The 17,933-nt window shown below is 39.5% G+C and overlaps 1 protein-coding gene and 1 long non-coding RNA gene across 2 annotated transcripts; both read right to left on the minus strand.

Moving 5' to 3' along the window:
* Nucleotides 1–9,450: 9,450 nt before the first annotated feature.
* LOC135948388 (uncharacterized) lies at nt 9,451–12,096 on the minus strand. The gene is made up of 7 exons (XM_065497620.1): nt 11,840–12,096; nt 11,441–11,734; nt 10,995–11,245; nt 10,743–10,944; nt 10,572–10,683; nt 10,392–10,511; nt 9,451–10,254 (listed from the first exon to the last, which is right to left on the minus strand). Exons 1-7 carry the CDS (start codon nt 11,922–11,924, stop codon nt 10,095–10,097), a joined length of 1,224 nt encoding a protein of 407 aa, XP_065353692.1. The 5' UTR covers nt 11,925–12,096; the 3' UTR covers nt 9,451–10,094.
* Nucleotides 12,097–12,255: 159 nt separating this feature from the next.
* LOC135948096 (uncharacterized) lies at nt 12,256–16,310 on the minus strand. Its single transcript, XR_010575760.1, has 4 exons — nt 16,112–16,310; nt 15,776–15,950; nt 15,076–15,250; nt 12,256–12,475 (listed from the first exon to the last, which is right to left on the minus strand). It is a non-coding gene; the product is annotated as an uncharacterized LOC135948096 (long non-coding RNA).
* Between the last annotated feature and the right edge of the window lie 1,623 nt (nt 16,311–17,933).

A 17,933-nucleotide genomic window follows, 5' to 3' on the forward strand; every position in this document is an offset into this window, starting at 1 on the left:
CCCAAAATAACGAAAATCATGACGCAGTAGATTATCGGGTTCTCCATCATAGTTTCCTTGAGGCTCTCTCGTAAAAAGTAAGGAGGCTGGGTGTCTGGAAGTAAAAATTAAAAGATTTTCTTGTGTAATTTCAATTTGACGAATGGTATGAAATTAATTGGCTATTAACTGATAACAATGCCTGCTTGTCAAAATCCACTATCTGGAGAGAAGATTCATTAATTGTGTGCAACGGCATCACGGGTGCGGGCAGATTTGCGATTAAATTTTCGTTCGAGCCATTTAGTATGAACTCTTACAGTGAGTGGATCGATGCAGGGCGAGACAGTCGAAAATCATTCGGATTTTTGGACGCAAATGGCAGTTGGCCGATAAGAAATTTGTTCTATACAATTTGCAATGGTCAAAAAACGACTTTGCATCTTTGCATTGTTAAAATTTCAAAAAATTTCCAATATTTACGCATTTTCTAGCCAGATTTTGATTCCTCGTGGTCGAGATGTGTCCAACAGCGTATGAAACCTTTGTTGTGAAATAAACTGGATTTCAAATTAAGGCCGGAGACCGTTGTCATGCTAATCTAGATTTTCCAAAAAGGCCCTCGGCCTTGATAATAGAATGCGTTCTAGATTGGTTTATGAACTCGTACAGACATATTTATTTGAAAAAGAGTTAAAATAAAAATTCTCACGATCTTGTACTGAAGCTTTTGACAAGTTTGCAAATAATATGAAAATTAAAAAGCAAAATATTGTTCCTAAAGTCTATGATACACCTGCTATGTTAAATACCGATTGGAAAAAACCAAATTGTAAAGATCGTTCCAAGTTATCGAGATATTCTATTCATACAAATGCTGGAAATAGTTGTACGCCGTCGGCGTTAAATAAATATGTATTCTATTCTATTATCATGCTAACTTTGGAGCCACTTTTTTCTGAGCTTTTACGGTGCTACAAGGGATCAGTTCATGCATTGGAAACAAGCATTTACCCTTTAAACAACTAAATACGTACGGATACATACACAAATAAAGTATGACAAAGCCAAAACGCCTTGGCAAGTCACTCCCGTTTTCACTCGCATAATTTCCAGCTTCAATGCGTACGAATATGTGCTTGAAATGAGGCTGAGGACGTATTCTAGGAAATCTTGAGTGGGCAGGCAGGTAAAAAAATCGCAAGGACACGGCAACTTGGAACTCGACCGAGTGTTTGAGTGTTGCGCATTTGCATGAGTGCAATTTCTGCTCCCTCTCACGCACTTGTTAGTCTTCTTCAGCGGCTATTTCGTTTGCAAAGCGGCAAAGTTGGTGATTCCGACCAACTGCACACGGAACAAATAGAACTAATTAAAACTCGAAGTGATACAAAAAGTGAATTAACGCGATCATCCTTCAGGAACCGGACCGTGACATAATTGCTTAGCGATGTGAAAGTTCGTAAAAGTTCGAAAATTGGGAAAATAGTAAATGGTGTTTCTCTTTTGAACAATCGATGCGGTTTCTATTTGCCACTATTGACAACATGAGTTTGTTTTGAACAAATTATTTTAAAAAGATTTTGCCATGCACTCTAAATAAAGGGGGATCGAAGTGGGTGGAAACCAGGTGGAAAATTGAAAAATATTTTGGTGAATCCTTGAACTAGTTAAGGATTCATTGATTTCGAAGAAATTGTTCTCAAATAGGAACGAACATGCATGTACTCGCTGTGAGGCACGCGTTTCACGTGCAAAAAACGGTCGCGTAGAGCACAGCAAGAGATCCGAAGAAGAGCACGCATGCCATCAGGTAGAGGCCCAAGGTAATCAGTTCGACCATTTTTCTGCAAACAATTTTAAAAGTTGATTCTCTGAACCGGACTGCAATCGAGCATATTTGCATTAATTGGACCATGCAATTTGGACGAGTATATGTTTAAAAAGTGACTCACCAATATTTGTATTTGTTGCGATGCGAGGTGGCTGGCAGCTGCAGTGAGATTAACTGCAAGTGGCTGATGCGTTCGCGATGTGAGTGAGTCTGCGTGCTGCTGCTCCGTCACATCACTGCCGCCGCCGCCGCCGCCAACCCTTTGCACACTTGGCACACTGCTTTTAGCAGATTTTACGGTGGAGAGTTTCGCAATTAATATTCTTGCTCTTTTCGACTGATCGGGATACTATAGAAAATATTTTTTTTTTAAAAAAACGACCCTTTTGCTGGTCATTTCTCACGAAGTCTATACTTTCCCGAACGGATTCATGCAATAATCAACCTCGATTGTAATAATATTGGCAATAGCATCAGGTGTGTGGGTTGGTGGGAAAACGAAAATTAAATGTGCAGTTCTATTTGTTGTTACAAGTGATGCGCATGTGAAGCAAGGTCCCAAAATTTAAATTTTTCCTCTCAACTAAATGAATTGTTTCGACAGCTCGATTAACCCCTCGTAATCTGTCTCTGAGGAAGGGAAACTGATCAATTTAATTAATTTAATATATCAGATTTCACTTGATTTCTGTGCGCGTGTAAATCTAGAGCTGATACGTATATATGCGAGAAATTATGATATGCGTTTCGATCCACGTGCCTGATCTCTAAACGTATATTTTATCCACCTTGAATCGGACGTTTGACATGACAACCGCGACTCTTTGATAATAAATAGGCCTCCTCCGTGTTTCTCTCGCACCACTGGTATGCTTTGTAGGCTGTCAAGGAGGCGAATTTCGGTGGCTGCGGATGCTCCGACAGCTATTCGACTGGTGCGTGGCAGAGAATTCGGACTGGCATGATACACAGATTTTCCTAAAAACTGCTACATTCATTTTTAAGATCATTTAAAATTTTCAAATTAATGGGAAACCACATAAGAATGAAAAGAGGAATTTCTTAATATGAAAAGTACTATACAATACAGAAGTTAAACGTGAATTTTTATGAAGATTTTAAAAAAATGCAATTAAAAATAAAACCACCCAATAACGACTAGTTTGTTCTTAGAAACAGTCTGAAAATAGTCGAATATTTTGGCAAAACAAAAAACATCTGAAATTCACAGCCCTATTTACTATCGATTGATACACATTGTCATATCCTGACAACTAAATTCAAATAGGAACAGAATTGTTACAGAGAAGTGAGACATGAGTTGAATATTTATTGAAAAACTGTTCTTTTAAGATGTCTTTAAATGCACTCGATATGGTTTGGCTACCGCTAAAATAACACTAAAGGATTTTCACGTGAAGGTAACAATTATTTATTCTATATAGCGACTTACAATCAGATGTTAACATTGACATTGTTCTCCCCGAAGAAAACATCAAATTTTAATTAGTTTTGCACGTAATTCATTCAGAAACTCATGTACGTCTCGTCTTATCGATCCCGTTTGCGCTCCGCTGACAACCTGTTGCCGCGGATACCGCAAAAGCACGCGCTTCGGTATGCCTCTGCCAAATTATTAATTCTGGATGTGAAGCAGAACAATGTTAGCTGCATTTTTAAGTAAAATTTTCAGTGCGCTGGCCTATTTCAATTGTTGCTGTGAAAAGGTTGATCCGCGCACGACCGGATTGCTCGTTTCTGTTACGATTTTTTATCGAGTTTAATTTTAATTGATCCACGTTAACTCATATACATTTATAGCACGTGCGGATAAACGACGAGTTTGAAAATTTGTGCCAAAAAATGGCAACGAGAGCGCGATGTGGAAATTAATTACCGTCTATGCTTTCGATTCTCGGCAATACGAATTAAAAGCCCGCACTGTTGATAAACCGCGACTTTGTTAAATATATAGTTACTCGACAGCAGTTAGTTGAGTTTACAGTTATTTATTTTAAAGATTTACTCTTGCGGTTCATAGAATTCTTATTCTAAAATTAAAATTCACTAAACTTCGATACATATATAGCGTTGATATTTCATTTAAAAGATAAGGAATAATATTTTGCGGTTTATTTGAAATTATATCAATGATAAATTTCTTTTCCTTATTTATTCATATTTAAGTTCCAAATATCGGTGCAATATAATACCTGTTTTATCGATGAAAACACACTCGATAGTTTCCTACTATTCTGATTAGAAAATATCTGAATGAATTGTATATAAATAAACAGTTCAATTCACCCGAAAAAAGTCTAAAAACATTTACGGCCCTAGACCCTAGCAATCGCCCTTCACCGCAGGAGTCGGCATGAATGAATGTCGTCGGATGAGATGAATAGTGAGCAGACGCGCGCGGAGGGGCTCTTGATGCCATCTGCAAGCCGGCAGGCGAACTCGCTGACGCTAGCTATCGATCCATTTTTGCAGCTCGAAACGTGCGAGCCACGTGCTTACAATGCTTGCGATTTGCGATCCGAATAATTTTTTGACAGGATCCCACTGTTGGGAATTAAATGGGAAATGAATTTAAGGGAAAATGGAAAAAGTTAACAGCAGGGTTTTCCCACCTGCGTCACTGACGCAGGGCATAATACAATACTACTTATTAAATACGTTATGCCGTTTTTCGCTATTAGAAAATAAATGCAGATCTTTTAGATACTTGAGAAGGCGATAAAAATATAGAATTATCCACACGCCATCCCCTATCGTATTCATTTGGTGTCAATTAGAGTGAATGAGACTCGAACAATTTTGCTGACGCTACTTTTAATCCCTTCTTAATTTTCCATTGATTTGATGCCGCCAAATTTAGACTCGTTCTTCATCGTTTGAAGCCACAAGACATTTGCAGAAACTTGGATCAATCGCGATCACGATCGCAAAGCCGAAGAAGATGATGAGTGCGAGAGAAACCAAAATGAAAATTAAGTAATGTTGCTTGTCTATTGATTGTGCCGCGTGTCTTTGGAACACGGAAGCCTGCAACAATCGAGTTAGACCTTATTTGAGTCAATCTGAATAAGAAAAAGCTCGTCAACAACAAAGTCACGACTAGGATAAAACTTCTCATAGCGCGATGATACGGTTAAAACGTGTTGCAAAAAAATCCATGTCAAAGTTTCCCGCCCAAAAATGACATAGTACGAAGTAAAGCTGCTTTTTCATTATTTTAGAGCCTAGTTTGTTCCGTAGATGGATGGGCTACTAAGCCCGAAAAAACATCAAGCACATAAACGAATAGTTAAAATAGTTCTTTCCAAGACAAAATACAAAATCATGCTGAAATCAACCAAATTAAATTGACGGATTGAAAATAACGAGTCAAATGCTAAAAGGCGTGTCTAGAAGACACTTTGAGAGTTGACCACTGGAACCTGCCCGCGAGAAAAATTAAAAAGTTGTATGGACATTACCGAGCAAACTATACTACAGATTAAACGAATATGATCTGCTTACCAGCGAGCCAGGACTGGCATAATTCACCGCACGATGAACTTTAAATTTGTCGACCTGGTAAAGAGTAAAAATCAGACAAGAAAGTTTTAACATCATTCTATCTCAATATATTACGTTTGTTCTCAAAACGAAATAAATTAATTTCTTAAAATCACGCACCCTCGGATCTTTTTGGGTGGATTGGAAGACGAGGAGACAAACCAATCCGATTGTGACTAATGCAACGACCAGAGTCAAGACGGTGAGACATGTGACGCATCTCATTCGAGCCATGGCCGCAAACGCAAACGTGCAAAGCTGGATTTCTGAAACCGAGAAGAAAGAATAGATGATTAAACACACAATTCTCTCGAATTAAATTCAACTATCTATATGAGTAGGCAACTCGACACATGCTACTGTAAATATAGTTTTCTGAGGAACTCATGGAAATGTAATTTCACCGAAGAGAAACTATCAAACTCCTATCAACACTAGCCGGATGATGAAAAATTGTGCTCGGAAATAACGTATTGGAACAAAAAATGTTTTGCAAACCTTTACTAGAGCTTTCCATGCGTCACCTGTTTCCTGTTTCAAGGCAAATTATTCAGCTTGAAAGCTGTAGACGAGAGCAACAAACATAGAAACATGTGCACAGACAAACGATTTGAAAAGTGCTCAGCACCTGCAATCAACGATGGAAGCGCCGGCGTCCGTCGGGCCGGGATGTTGGCACGAGAATAGCGCGGATCGTGTCGGTGGGCAGCGCGCGATTGAATAGTATGCGTGCGCGCAAAGTCCAATCTGCTTTTCTGTGTGCATGCGCCACAAACTCGAATTCGTGGGTGGCATTTTTAACATTCATCACCAAGCGTAAGTGCTGAAGCGAGTCCTCAAATGTGAACCAATTGTTTTTGCCGAAAATTGGTCGTCAAAAGTGCCATTTAAAATCTAATTATTTTTCCATGTTAATTATTAAAGCGCCAAAATTCCAGCGATTTGTAGTGTATCAGCAAAAATCATGCAGTCGGGAACTCTGTGCAGCATATTCAAATTCGGCTCTTTTTTAATAATATGCACACATTACCAAGGGACCCGAGCCATGCAAATGTATATCTATTTTTAATCATTTTTCTCTTCCGAAGAGCGAAATATGTGTGATCTAATTTTGCAGGCAAACCAGTTGCTTAAGTTTGTCTTTGGAAGAATCAAAATCACTTCTTGTTGAAAAAAACGAGAGTAATATTTTGTTTATCAAAAGTTCCATGTTCTACTTAAAGGATAAAAGGAAAACCACATGGCGGACCAACACAATTTATTTGCGTCAGAACAATCACTCGTGCGAGCACTTGTCGAGAATCGCATACCGACATTGCGTAATGCACTCTTGAACACTAAAAGTGCACGTCGACCCTCTGGCGAACTTTGGCACAAAGCAGAGCAGAATGTCGCTAGGTGCAGGTGAGCGAGAAGCCTCAAAATTTGCTCTTGATGAAATTATAACTTTCTCATTAACACCTATTGAAATTGCGAAGCCGCCGCGCGAGGAGAGTGAACAAGCGCATTGTCACGCTGCTGACCGCCAGCGAGCGGGAAAATGAAAAGTAATTGACCTATTTTCGTCAAATGGCGAGTTGTGTGTGGCCTCGCCGGTCGTCAGCAACCGGTCCCAACTCTGAGAATTCGCATTTCCTTTTTCCGTTTGTTGCTACACTAGCTGATTCCTCTCGTTGCCTTTTTTACTAACAAAGGATTAAAATATTATCAATAAATTTTAGTAGTTTTGTTATTGAATGGACCAGCAAAATATTATTAATGTCTCGAGAGTGTTAAATGCCTCCATTTGAGGACCGTCAATCGTTTCTTTTGTCATTGCTACATTTCCGATTAATAAAAATTGAAACATTATGTGAAGCGAAGTTTCCTTACCTCCTATAAAATTCGCTAACAATTCGTGGGAAAAAAACCAAACCACGCGTATTAATTCGGTGGCATTTGGAGTGAATGAAACTCAATAAATCTTGGACGCTACTTTTTTATTCACTAAATTCTCCAATATGTTTCGATGCCGCCGAATTCAGACTGGTTCTTAGTCAGCAGACACAAGATATTCCAAGTGACTTGGACGAATCACCACCGCCAGAATAGTCCCGAAAAAGGAGACGACTGAGAGAGAAGCAAAAATGATATATACGACTTCTTTCAATGTTGGTTGCGTTGCGAGTCGTCGGATGGAAACCTGCAACAAATGAGAGCATTCGGATGAAACTTCTTTCCTAGATCACCCCATTTATTTTAAAACCAACACAAACGCGGAACGCACATTTAGGGATTTTCCCACCGTTCAAGGGGCAGAATGAGAGAGAATTTATTTCAACAACAAACACATCAATCTGTTTGATTTTTAAAAACCAACATATTAGGGTCAACTCGTCACGTTAATTCTAATATTTCTTTTAACTCTCGGAGGTCTGCCAGTAGGCTCTTTACTGTGGAACAAACATTTTTTTCCTGCCTTCTCTAAAGATTTTCCAGGAAAAAATGTCCAGTGCCTACTACGAATTTTAATAAAATCAATTTGGCAGTAGCACGTAAAAAACACTAGGGTGGCCACGGGAATCTTTGCGAAAAATAGTTTTAACGACATTTCCGAGGAAACAAATTGATTTTCTTACCGCCCTGTCGGGATTAGCAGCATTGTTGACTGCGCGATCGTGATCGGCTTCAAATTTGTCGAGCTGGTGCTGAAAAAAGTATTCAAGACAGTTTTATGATTCTCTCTCATTAGTTTTTGTTTGTTCTCAAACAAAAGTTATCAATTTATATAGAACACGTGCCATCGGATCATCTAGGCTGGATTGGGAGATGTGGTGATAGTAAAATCCGATGGTGACCACAGCAACGGACAGAGTATACAAGATTATGAATGCGGCGCATTTCATTTTGGGACCCATGGCTCGAAAGCGAAGCGGGAAAGCTGGATTTCTGAAACCGAGAAGAAAGAAACAAACCAGAATTAGACTCTTTCTCGAATGAAACCTTGACACACCCCGGCAAAAAAATGGGATATTCGCGTATTGACAGACTGTTCAAAGATATCCTGAAGGAAATCTAATTTGTTGCTGGGATAAAAACCATCGCGGCAATGTAAAATTACCAACAAGAAACGAACTTGATACGCATTGTTAGGACATTCTCAGGAGTATCAAAGCAAAGTGAGTTATTTGCCGAGTAGTTAGGGCATCGAATACTGGCTGCCAATTGTCAGAGATGACAACTTATCGCAACAAAAAAATATTAGAAAATTTTGACTGGAGCTTTCTAAGCATTTCCTTTTTCGAGGAAAATTATTCAGAATGAAAGATGCACACCAAAGCAATAAAAAAGAAAGAAAATTTTGAAAACCTGCAAAGTACGAGGGAAGCAGCGACACCGCCGTCCGTCCGTCTGACAGGAATGTTGGCAGAGGACTGATTGTGAGCGAGGGTAGTGTAGGTGGGCAGCTTCGCAATTGAATAATAATTCCCATCTGCGAGTGCGTACGCTTAGTTCCGATTTCCGCTGTTTTTCTGTGCTTGCGCCACAAACTCTTATTCGTGGGAGGCATTTTTAAAATTCATTGCCATTTATAACGAGTCCTAAAATGTCCCAGAGTAGAGCGCGAATGCCATCAGGTAGAGGCCAATGATAACCAGTTCGGCCATTGCAGCCCACCAAGAAAAGAGACGTCCTTTGGACGTCATAGACGTGACTCGTCCACTGGTCCTGGAGACTTCTATTCTGACCGCTTTTATGACGTCTTTTATTACCGTCGAGACGGACGAGTCAAGTTTTGGCCGAGACGAGTGGGACGGGATTTGGTCGAGACGAGTGGGACGGGATTAGGTCGAGACGAGTGGGACGGGTTTTACACCACTTGGGACCGCACGGCCCCCCGCGGCCCAGCTGGGCCTTGCAGCCCTCCTAGGCCTATTATAGGCTTGTGTCTGGGAAAGGACGGAGCTTGCCCAAAGACCTTAGCCAGAAATGCCTTTCTTTAGCTTGGTCCTTGCACAAATTTCGCCCAACCTAGACATAAAATGAGGCTTGCGAAAAATGAAATTATCTCATTAATTTTTAAATCAATTTCATGGTTTTTATTGCTTACTTTTCCAATAGTCCCATCGGCAGGTCCATAACGCAGGCTCACATATTACTTAAATATAAAGTCTTCATTTATATTCAGATTTAAATACCTCAGTCTCTTAAGAATTGTTTGAGACGCATTGAAGGAAATCAGATATTAATGCCAAGAGCGCTCTCTGGCAGGATGGATTCATAATTATAACCTGTGACTACGATGAATAGTGTTCGGAAAAAGCCGGCATTTTTAAAACAATTTCGACCAAGCCGGTTATAACCAGTTTTTAGCCGGCTGAATTGGCTGAAATAAGGTTTCCTTGAGTTGAAGTATGTAAAGAAAGTTGAAAATGGTTTCACCTGAAAAATCATGATTTTGAATCTTTTTATTCAAAAATATTTCATGAAAATATCGTGATTTTGTTTGCATTAAAATTAAAATATTCCCGTAATTATTAATTGAGCTCGTTCTATGCCTAAAAATTAAACCAATTTAAAAAATGCCAATTATAGCCTGGCAAAAATTGCTCAGTTTCTTTTGGTTTTAACCGCCCCCGCAAAAACCGGCTGGCCAAAATTGCGAACACTCGATGAAATTAAAATTAACCCGCTGGAACCATCTTTTGGCAACTTCAAACACTATCAATGAAGCAAATTAAGAAGAAAAGCGCAACTCCGTATCACTCAAGGAAACATCATTTTCTGATCCACTGGCATGATGGCTCTCAGAATCTATCTCCTCGCTAGAATTTTCTGTCCGGTTGGAAGATGCATCCAAGTCCTCATGGCGCTTTTTGGTTGGTGTTGATAAGGGGCTAGAAATAACATATTATATCATTATCTAAAAAAAGATATATTTGAAATAAAAAATTATCTGATAATGCGCATAAAGCATTGCTTGGGCTAAAGTAAACATTTTTTATGGCACTTTTAGCTTTTGAAAATTTTGTACCTGGTTGTGAGCTTCAGTAGCAGGGAAACAGGTTTTACTTTTTTCACATGGCTTGATTTCTTCAGAGGGGTCTTTTTGTGCGGAGAAAAAGAAGCTTTACGCCGGTCCACGGACTTTGGTCTAAGAAATGTCAATTAATTAATGCTTGATCGTAGACTTATAAATTGATTAACCACTTACGCAGAAACACTTTGGCGTAGCTTACTTCCTACTCGACGAAGATATTCTCCCATCACGCATTCAACGAATTCTCGACTGGCGATGCCATCCTTTGCAACTACGTTGATTGCATCTGAAACAAAATACAGTAAACATTAGGTAAAACAGGCATGGTGAAAGTTAATTACGTACCAGCAATCATGCTGACAAACAGAGTGCCAGCAATTTTGACAATGTTTTTTTCGCCTTGTCCTGCTTTGCTGCTGACTTTGACGAGAGAGGGAGAAAAATACCATGGCATCACAGTGGCTTCGATACACTTTTTGATTTTGGCCTCTTTCGATCCTGAGAGTTTCAAGCCTACTTTCAAGATGTGTTTTTGTGTTGCTTTCACCTGGAAACAATACATTAATTTAAATTCTGAGGATTAACATGTATATTTACCAGTTTTTTGTAGAAAGATTTATCTTCCAAATTCTTCTCCAATTGGTCAAATTCATCTGGTCCTTTTAGAGGTAGCTCTAGCCCAAAACTTTCATCTTCAACAGGCTTGGTGGTGCTCTCCTCGTGCGCGTTGTTGGACAGGTTGATACGCAACTGATCATACAAGGTGAACAGACTCTCAAGAGCAAGCCCATTGGAAGCCAGTTTGTTTTTAACCAGCTCGAAGTTCTTCAGGACTGTACCCTGATAATCTGAAATATCATTTTTTAGTACTTAAGCAGCTTTTGAGGACGAATTTTGTTTATTCATCAATTACAATAGAAGCGTTTAAAAATGATATTTAGGTGCAGCAGGAACTATATAGTATTGAGCAGGGGGCCTATTTTAAAAAATTTACTTCATATATTATAAAGTTATAAGTTGATAAATTAAAAGGGGTGTACTACCTTCAGTAGTACACTTGGGTACTACTCCCTCATTGGAGTACTTGTCCAAAGTCATCAAATTAAAACCACCATGATCACCAGAGACTGATTGTGGTGAAGCAGTTGGTTCTTTATCATGGCAGGCTTCATTGTTGGTAGGCGGGCAATCATCTTCATCAATATCTGTATTTGACAGTGCTGGAATGGACGACGGCGTAGGTATTGGGTTGGGCGGCGTATCATCCAGACTTTGAGCATGTTCTATAATCATTTCCTCGAATTCGACTTCAGCTGAGAGACAAGCGCCGTCTTTCTCTAAAAGGCAAAGTATAATATGAATTTAAATAGTTGCAATTATTACAAAACAGAGCGTATAGATTTTTTAAAATATTTTTTTAACATAATATACTTAAATTATACCTGCGAAAGCGTTTGAATCTGTTTTAAGTTGATTTTCTCTTCTTTTTGATTTCTTTAGTGGTGGGGGTGTTGGCAAAAGTTCCATTCGCACTTTTCTAGAGGTATGAAGACCCGACAAATTCTTTTTGCTGCTCCTCGTAAACAGCTCCCCATCCTGATGTTCTTCAGAACCACTTTGAAAGGAGAAGTCAGATCCAGGAGTTTTCTGAGTTCGGATTTTGGTCCTTGCCTTCAAGCAAATATTTTTTGCTTCGCTTTCCGTCACTGAAATTAAAATAAAATTAATTCATGATGGAAATTTACCGAAAAAACCCCATCAAAATGAAAGAGATTTTAGTAAATAACACATTAAAAAATCATAGCTTATTCATATTTTGCTTATAACATAATTTGGATAGAATGCAACTTGCAATTAGTTCGAATAATTTTGCCCTCAAAGTAATTCCAATTCGAATCTCTTGGTGGAGAAGGATGCTTTTTGATGACAGATTTAAAATCTAAGAAGCTCTTGCAGTTTAGCGGCCAAGCACAGCGAGTCTCTCCTTTTAAGTATGTCTTTGGCACACAAACAATTTCCTTTTCAGCTCTGAACATAAAGACAGCAAAATCCCTGCTTATTGACGTCATTTTCCTTATCTGTAATCAGAAAACGTACACAATTATATCAGGAAAGATGTGAATAATGTATCTACATATATTATAGTTTTTTAATTAAGCATATTAAACACACGCACTAATAATTTAATAATCCTTAATCTTGAAAATGAAATAGATTTTGGAAGCATATTATAATCATTTTCCTACATTCTGTAAATTTGTTGCTGCGATTTATATAATTGCAATTATAGCTAAACCATTTGGAAAAAACAGCAGAATTAAATTAAGAAGCATAATTGTAGCTCAGGTCTCATTGGTAAACAATTAATACCACAGGAAATTTTCAGGAATGTTAAATTTAAACAAAAGGATTTATGACATAATAAACGTTACTCTTTAATGGAATGAACCAGTGGAACAATTCTGTAAAAGCCATCATCAAGATCAACACACAGGCATTTTGCCTTGACATGGTTTGCAGCGACAGCGCATTGCTTTGAGGAGAGCTTCGACACTTTGCAAATATTCAATCTGGCTGATGAGATTGGCGAGGTGTAGAGGTCCTGCGCAGATGTGAACATCTTTCCCGCAAAATATCTTTTTCTTGAGTTTTTGCCACACGCGATTTGGTTCACAAGCATCACTTTACCATTGGAAAGTAAAATACAATTGTTTGGGGATTTTGTTGTGACTCTGAAGGTAGGAAACTGGGCCTCCTTGAAAACTGGAGGGCAGAAATGTTTTGATACAAGCTTGGGAGCCACTTTGAAAGGGGAATGAAAGACGACTAGTTTTGGCTTCCTATTTTTCTTTGGCAGCAAAACTGATCTTTTTTCATTGGTTCTCTTGACGAATTGCTGCAAAGCACTTCCTCTGCTTTTAATGCATTTACGAAAATCCCTATATTTGTTCTCAAATTTGAAGGCACTGGTGGTGTGCAGTGGTCCAAATGTTTTCACGTCAACAAGTACATGTAAGAGGGCATGAACATTAGAAGAAATGGACGCCTTGCCATGCACATGAGGGAATTCACGTACAAAATGATTCAACAACTCTTGGGCATACTCATACAAATCTGTATGTGGACCACTCAGAATGTATGTGGCAACGTGGAAGGATAAAAAGTGGTCAAAGTACAGTGAATACTCTTCAATCAGCGGCTCAAAGACAATAGGCCCAAGGTAGAGAAGGAGTTGCCTGAATTCGGTGGCTTTGTATTGTGAAAAATGCTTAAGGCACCTCAGTTTCCTGGCAAATTCACATGGGATGAATTGACGGCATTTATCAATAAGAGAACTGACTTTCTCAGCTACACAAGCTGGCACTTTGAAAAAAGCCTCAAAAAAGAAGGTTTTGAGAAGCTTTTTAGTGATTCCCATGAGAAATAAATGCATGTAATCATAGGGAGTTTGGTTGACAATATCAAAGTGAGGAATATTTTGTAATACGGATGTGCCAATGTGGTGGCCCTGCTGGTTTTGGCTCACAAAATCATGAAGCGTCCTTAACCTTCCAGAGTAAGGGGGATAATGCATTCTTTTAGAGGCATAATCATATGTCCCTTCAGAGTCACATTTAAAGCAACTGAAGTATCCATTGTGGCCCAAGATTTGACACACAAATGCCTTAGCCGGAGTATCAGCTACGAAGGCAAACAAGCGAATCAATTTATTTTGGTCATCAACAAACATTCCCTGATTGATCAGAGCGGTGATCTCATTTACAAAATCTTCAAGATATAGATTGACATCATCAGGCTTTTTCTCGCCTTCATAAACACCCGCAAAAAACACATCAGAGTCAGGAAAATCTGGTAAGTAACAAGCAATAGGCCAGAAGTCATCATTCGAACTGTTCCACAGCCTCACTCCGTCTACGCTAACGATAACCCTAATGTATGTGATCTCATCCAGATCTACATATGATCTTTCAACTTGCTCTCGGATCCCTTCCTCTAGACCAAAATGAAAGTATTTTCCAGGTGGCACATCTTTCAGGGCAATTTTTGACGATTCTGTGTTAAGCAGAGTCTTTCTTGTCTTTGGCAATTTACTCAAGTTATCCTGAGCTCGGAGCAAACTTAGCAGCTGGTTCGTACAGCTCTCTGACAAATTGTAATTAATAACAATTGATGCAAAAGTGAATTTAGTCTCATCAAAAGACATGGCGGAAAATGCATTTTGAGACACATCTGAACTGTCAGAGTCAGAGCGATCAATGATTGAGTTTTCCTTGCTAGCAGCTATTGATATTTCACCATCGTCTTGGAACATTCCATTACATTCTTCATGCCTGTTAGCAAAGCTTTCTGGCTCTTCTGGTAACGGTACAACGAAATTTTCTTCATTGTCATCATGAACCGAGTCAAAAATCGGAGGAACCCCAGTTTGAGAATGGTGCTGTTCTTTGACAGCCTCAGCAACTCTCCTCCTCCTTTGTCTTTTAGAAAGTAGTAGGAAACTCATTCGCTTCCTCCCCATAACTGCAATGTTAAGCCCCAGAAACAAGTGTAATTTTTCTATTCAATGTGTGTAAAGTGGGATTTTAAAAGAGGAATGATAACAATTAATGCTTCAATAAATAATAATTCAGCTGCTTTCCAGTTGGTCAAGACTAATATGTGAGAATGCATATTTTACCTGTTGATCAAGATGAGAATACAAGTTGGGAGTTTTATTTATGGTGCGATCACCGTCCAGCGAGTCCACGGGAGCAGGGTTTCAAAATGCACTCCTCAAGTTTAATGGCCATAAAATATGATGTCCAATGACGGGATTCAAGGTTGTGGTGTCACAAAAGTCGGCAGAGATAACGCTAGAATCAAAAAGACATATTATATTCAAGTGATTTGCATTCATTACAATGTCTTGTGTTTATTTTATATGGTGCGGAAAAGTTCATAATATATTGCACTTCCTATATATGCATTATAACATTTTCAGAAATGAAATGAAATATGATTTTATTGATTCAATTTCGCACTTGCAAAAAACCCCGCATTTTGTTTTAAAAAAATTAAGTGCAGTGGCAAGATGCTTTTATGTAATTTTAACCAAGCATCTTTTGCAGGTTTTTGATCATTTTCTTTGTATTATGGCAATTAACTTCGACTAAAAAAATTAACAAAGATGATTATGGGAGAAATTGAAGCAGAAAAAGGTAAAATTACCGCAATGTAAAGGAAATTTAAGACCAATCCATCCACAAATTCTAATTTCACAAAAGCAAAATGTAATAAATTCAGTTCTTGCACACGAAGTTATTAAAAATGGAGTGGCAAATATTTATTTAGCTGCTTTCCAGTTGGTCAAGACTAATATGTGAGAATGCATATTTTACCTGTTGATCAAGATGAGAATACAAGTTGGGAGTTTTATTTATGGTGCGATCACCGTCCAGCGAGTCCACGGGAGCAGGGTTTCAAAATGCACTCCTCAAGTTTAATGGCCATAAAATATGATGTCCAATGACGGGATTCAAGGTTGTGGTGTCACAAAAGTCGGCAGAGATAACGCTAGAATCAAAAAGACATATTATATTCAAGTGATTTGCATTCATTACAATGTCTTGTGTTTATTTTATATGGTGCGGAAAAGTTCATTGGAGAAATTGCGTCAGCAAATAATGCCAATTTATGTATGTATGTATGTTATAAACATGAACATGAACACTTACATACTCCGCAGGATCCAGGCTTCCCGGAAGTCCGTCCGAGTCCGAATCCGTAACTTCGTGCACTGTTCTCTTTATTTAGCAGCGTCCTTAGTCGATTAATACTTATGTAATTAACGGCAGTTGTTGACGTTTAAGACATAGCGAGAGCGGAGCAGGAATTTGTTAATCGCTCCTATAGCCAGTCCTGCCACTGCCGCCTGTCGCCCTCTCCCCCGCTCCTTAACAGAGGCAGGCAGCAGCACTGATAGCTGGCATACCATGCAAGCGTGTGCATGCATTTGCAGCCGCTGCAACCGCCGGCAGACAGAATATTTTCCTCTTTTAAGCCCCTTTTTGTCCTTCATAATCAGACTCTTACAAATTTGCCCATTTCTAGGTAGAATAAAATAGGTCTATTCAATTGAGTTTTTGCTATAGGAAATTATGATATTGAATTGAATAGTAAATTTATTGGAACAATTCTACCGTTTAATTCTTGGGCTTCTTTATGAAATAAACAGGTATCATCATTTCGAAATGGATAGTAAAAATTTGTTTGGTTTTAATAGCTTTTAATTGAATTCATGGAATTAATAAAGAAATATTTGCGAGCACGATTTTGTTAGATCTAAAATTACTGAAGATACCATGCATGAATTTATTTTGAAAATTTAAAAATAAAAACCGCGTGAGGGGCTTTGCTATGGGCCCAATGCGAAGATGCAGCTCGAAATTTACTAAGTGCCTCACCGATGCGACGCGCGCTCGCCACTTCGGGCGCCACGTGAGTGTCGCACGACGCTTCGGTGCGGCGCCGACCACGCTTGCGATCATCTGGGTACTCTGGTTAACTACCCCTATGGGGTGGCGGGGGGATGAGAGGGTCGGCGCTCGACGCACAAAGCCGCGAAAGTGCGTGCGCGCGACCGCGGCACACGGCTCGAAATTTTCCAAGTGCCGCACTATAACGACGCGCGCACGCCACTTCATGCACATCGTGCGCGTCGCACGACGCTACGGTGCGGCGCTGATTGCCTCCGCGAGCATTCTGGCACACATGCAAACAACCCCCGAGGGGTCGCGGGCGGTTGCGAGGGTCGGCGCTCGACGCAGGAGGTCGCGAAAGTGCGTGCGCGCGACCGCGGCACACGGCTCGAAATTTTCCAAGTGCCGCACTATAACGACGCGCGCACGCCACTTCGGGCACCGTGTGCGCGTCGCACAACGCTACGGTGCGGCGCTGATTACCTCCGCAAGCATCCTGGCACACATGTAAACAACCCCCGAGGTGTCGCGGGTGGTTGCGAGGGTCGGCGCTCGACGCAGGAGGTCGCGAAACGGCGCCCGCGCGACCGCCGTCCGCGTACCGAACTGCTGAAAATCGATTAAAGGGTTAAAGGATTTTCCGGGGAAATTCACAACCATTCCTCTTTAAAGTTTGGTAATTTAAAATTTGTCGATTATTGTTAATAAAGGGATTTGTCCTTTCGTCAATAACGTTATAAAATATATGAACCAGTTTGAAAACAAGGTAAAGTTACCAAAATATAAATCATATTTCAATGTCAAACGCAGTTTTTAAAGTAAAAATAATAAGGACCACATTGTTACCCTCAGATTTTAAAATTTTAAATTTTAAACCCCTTAATTTTTGAAATGTCTGAAACTGGTCTCGACTTGACTCGTCCCAAAGTGGTATCGCTCAAAATGTCCTAAACTGGACTTGACTCGACTCGACGCGATCGTCCCAACCACTTTTAAGTTTAAGGATATCCACCTTTTCAATAGTTGAAATTTAAACTACTATTCAAAAGGACCACTTTGCCACCCTCAAATTACAAAA

This window comes from Cloeon dipterum, chromosome 1 (genome assembly GCF_949628265.1).
Source record: "Cloeon dipterum chromosome 1, ieCloDipt1.1, whole genome shotgun sequence".
NCBI classification, from domain to species: Eukaryota; Metazoa; Arthropoda; class Insecta; order Ephemeroptera; family Baetidae; genus Cloeon; species Cloeon dipterum.

Bases quoted from the DNA above. Each gene is read 5' to 3' on its own strand.
- LOC135948388 (XM_065497620.1), bottom strand. From the start codon at position 11,924: ATGGAACTTTTGCCAACACCCCCACCACTAAAGAAATCAAAAAGAAGA. The intron at 11,246-11,440 runs GTAGTACACCCC...ATGATATTTCAG, and splicing joins ACCCAAGTGTACTACTGAAG to ATTATCAGGGTACAGTCCTG. The intron at 10,255-10,391 runs GTACAAAATTTT...TGTTATTTCTAG, and splicing joins CTACTGAAGCTCACAACCAG to CCCCTTATCAACACCAACCA.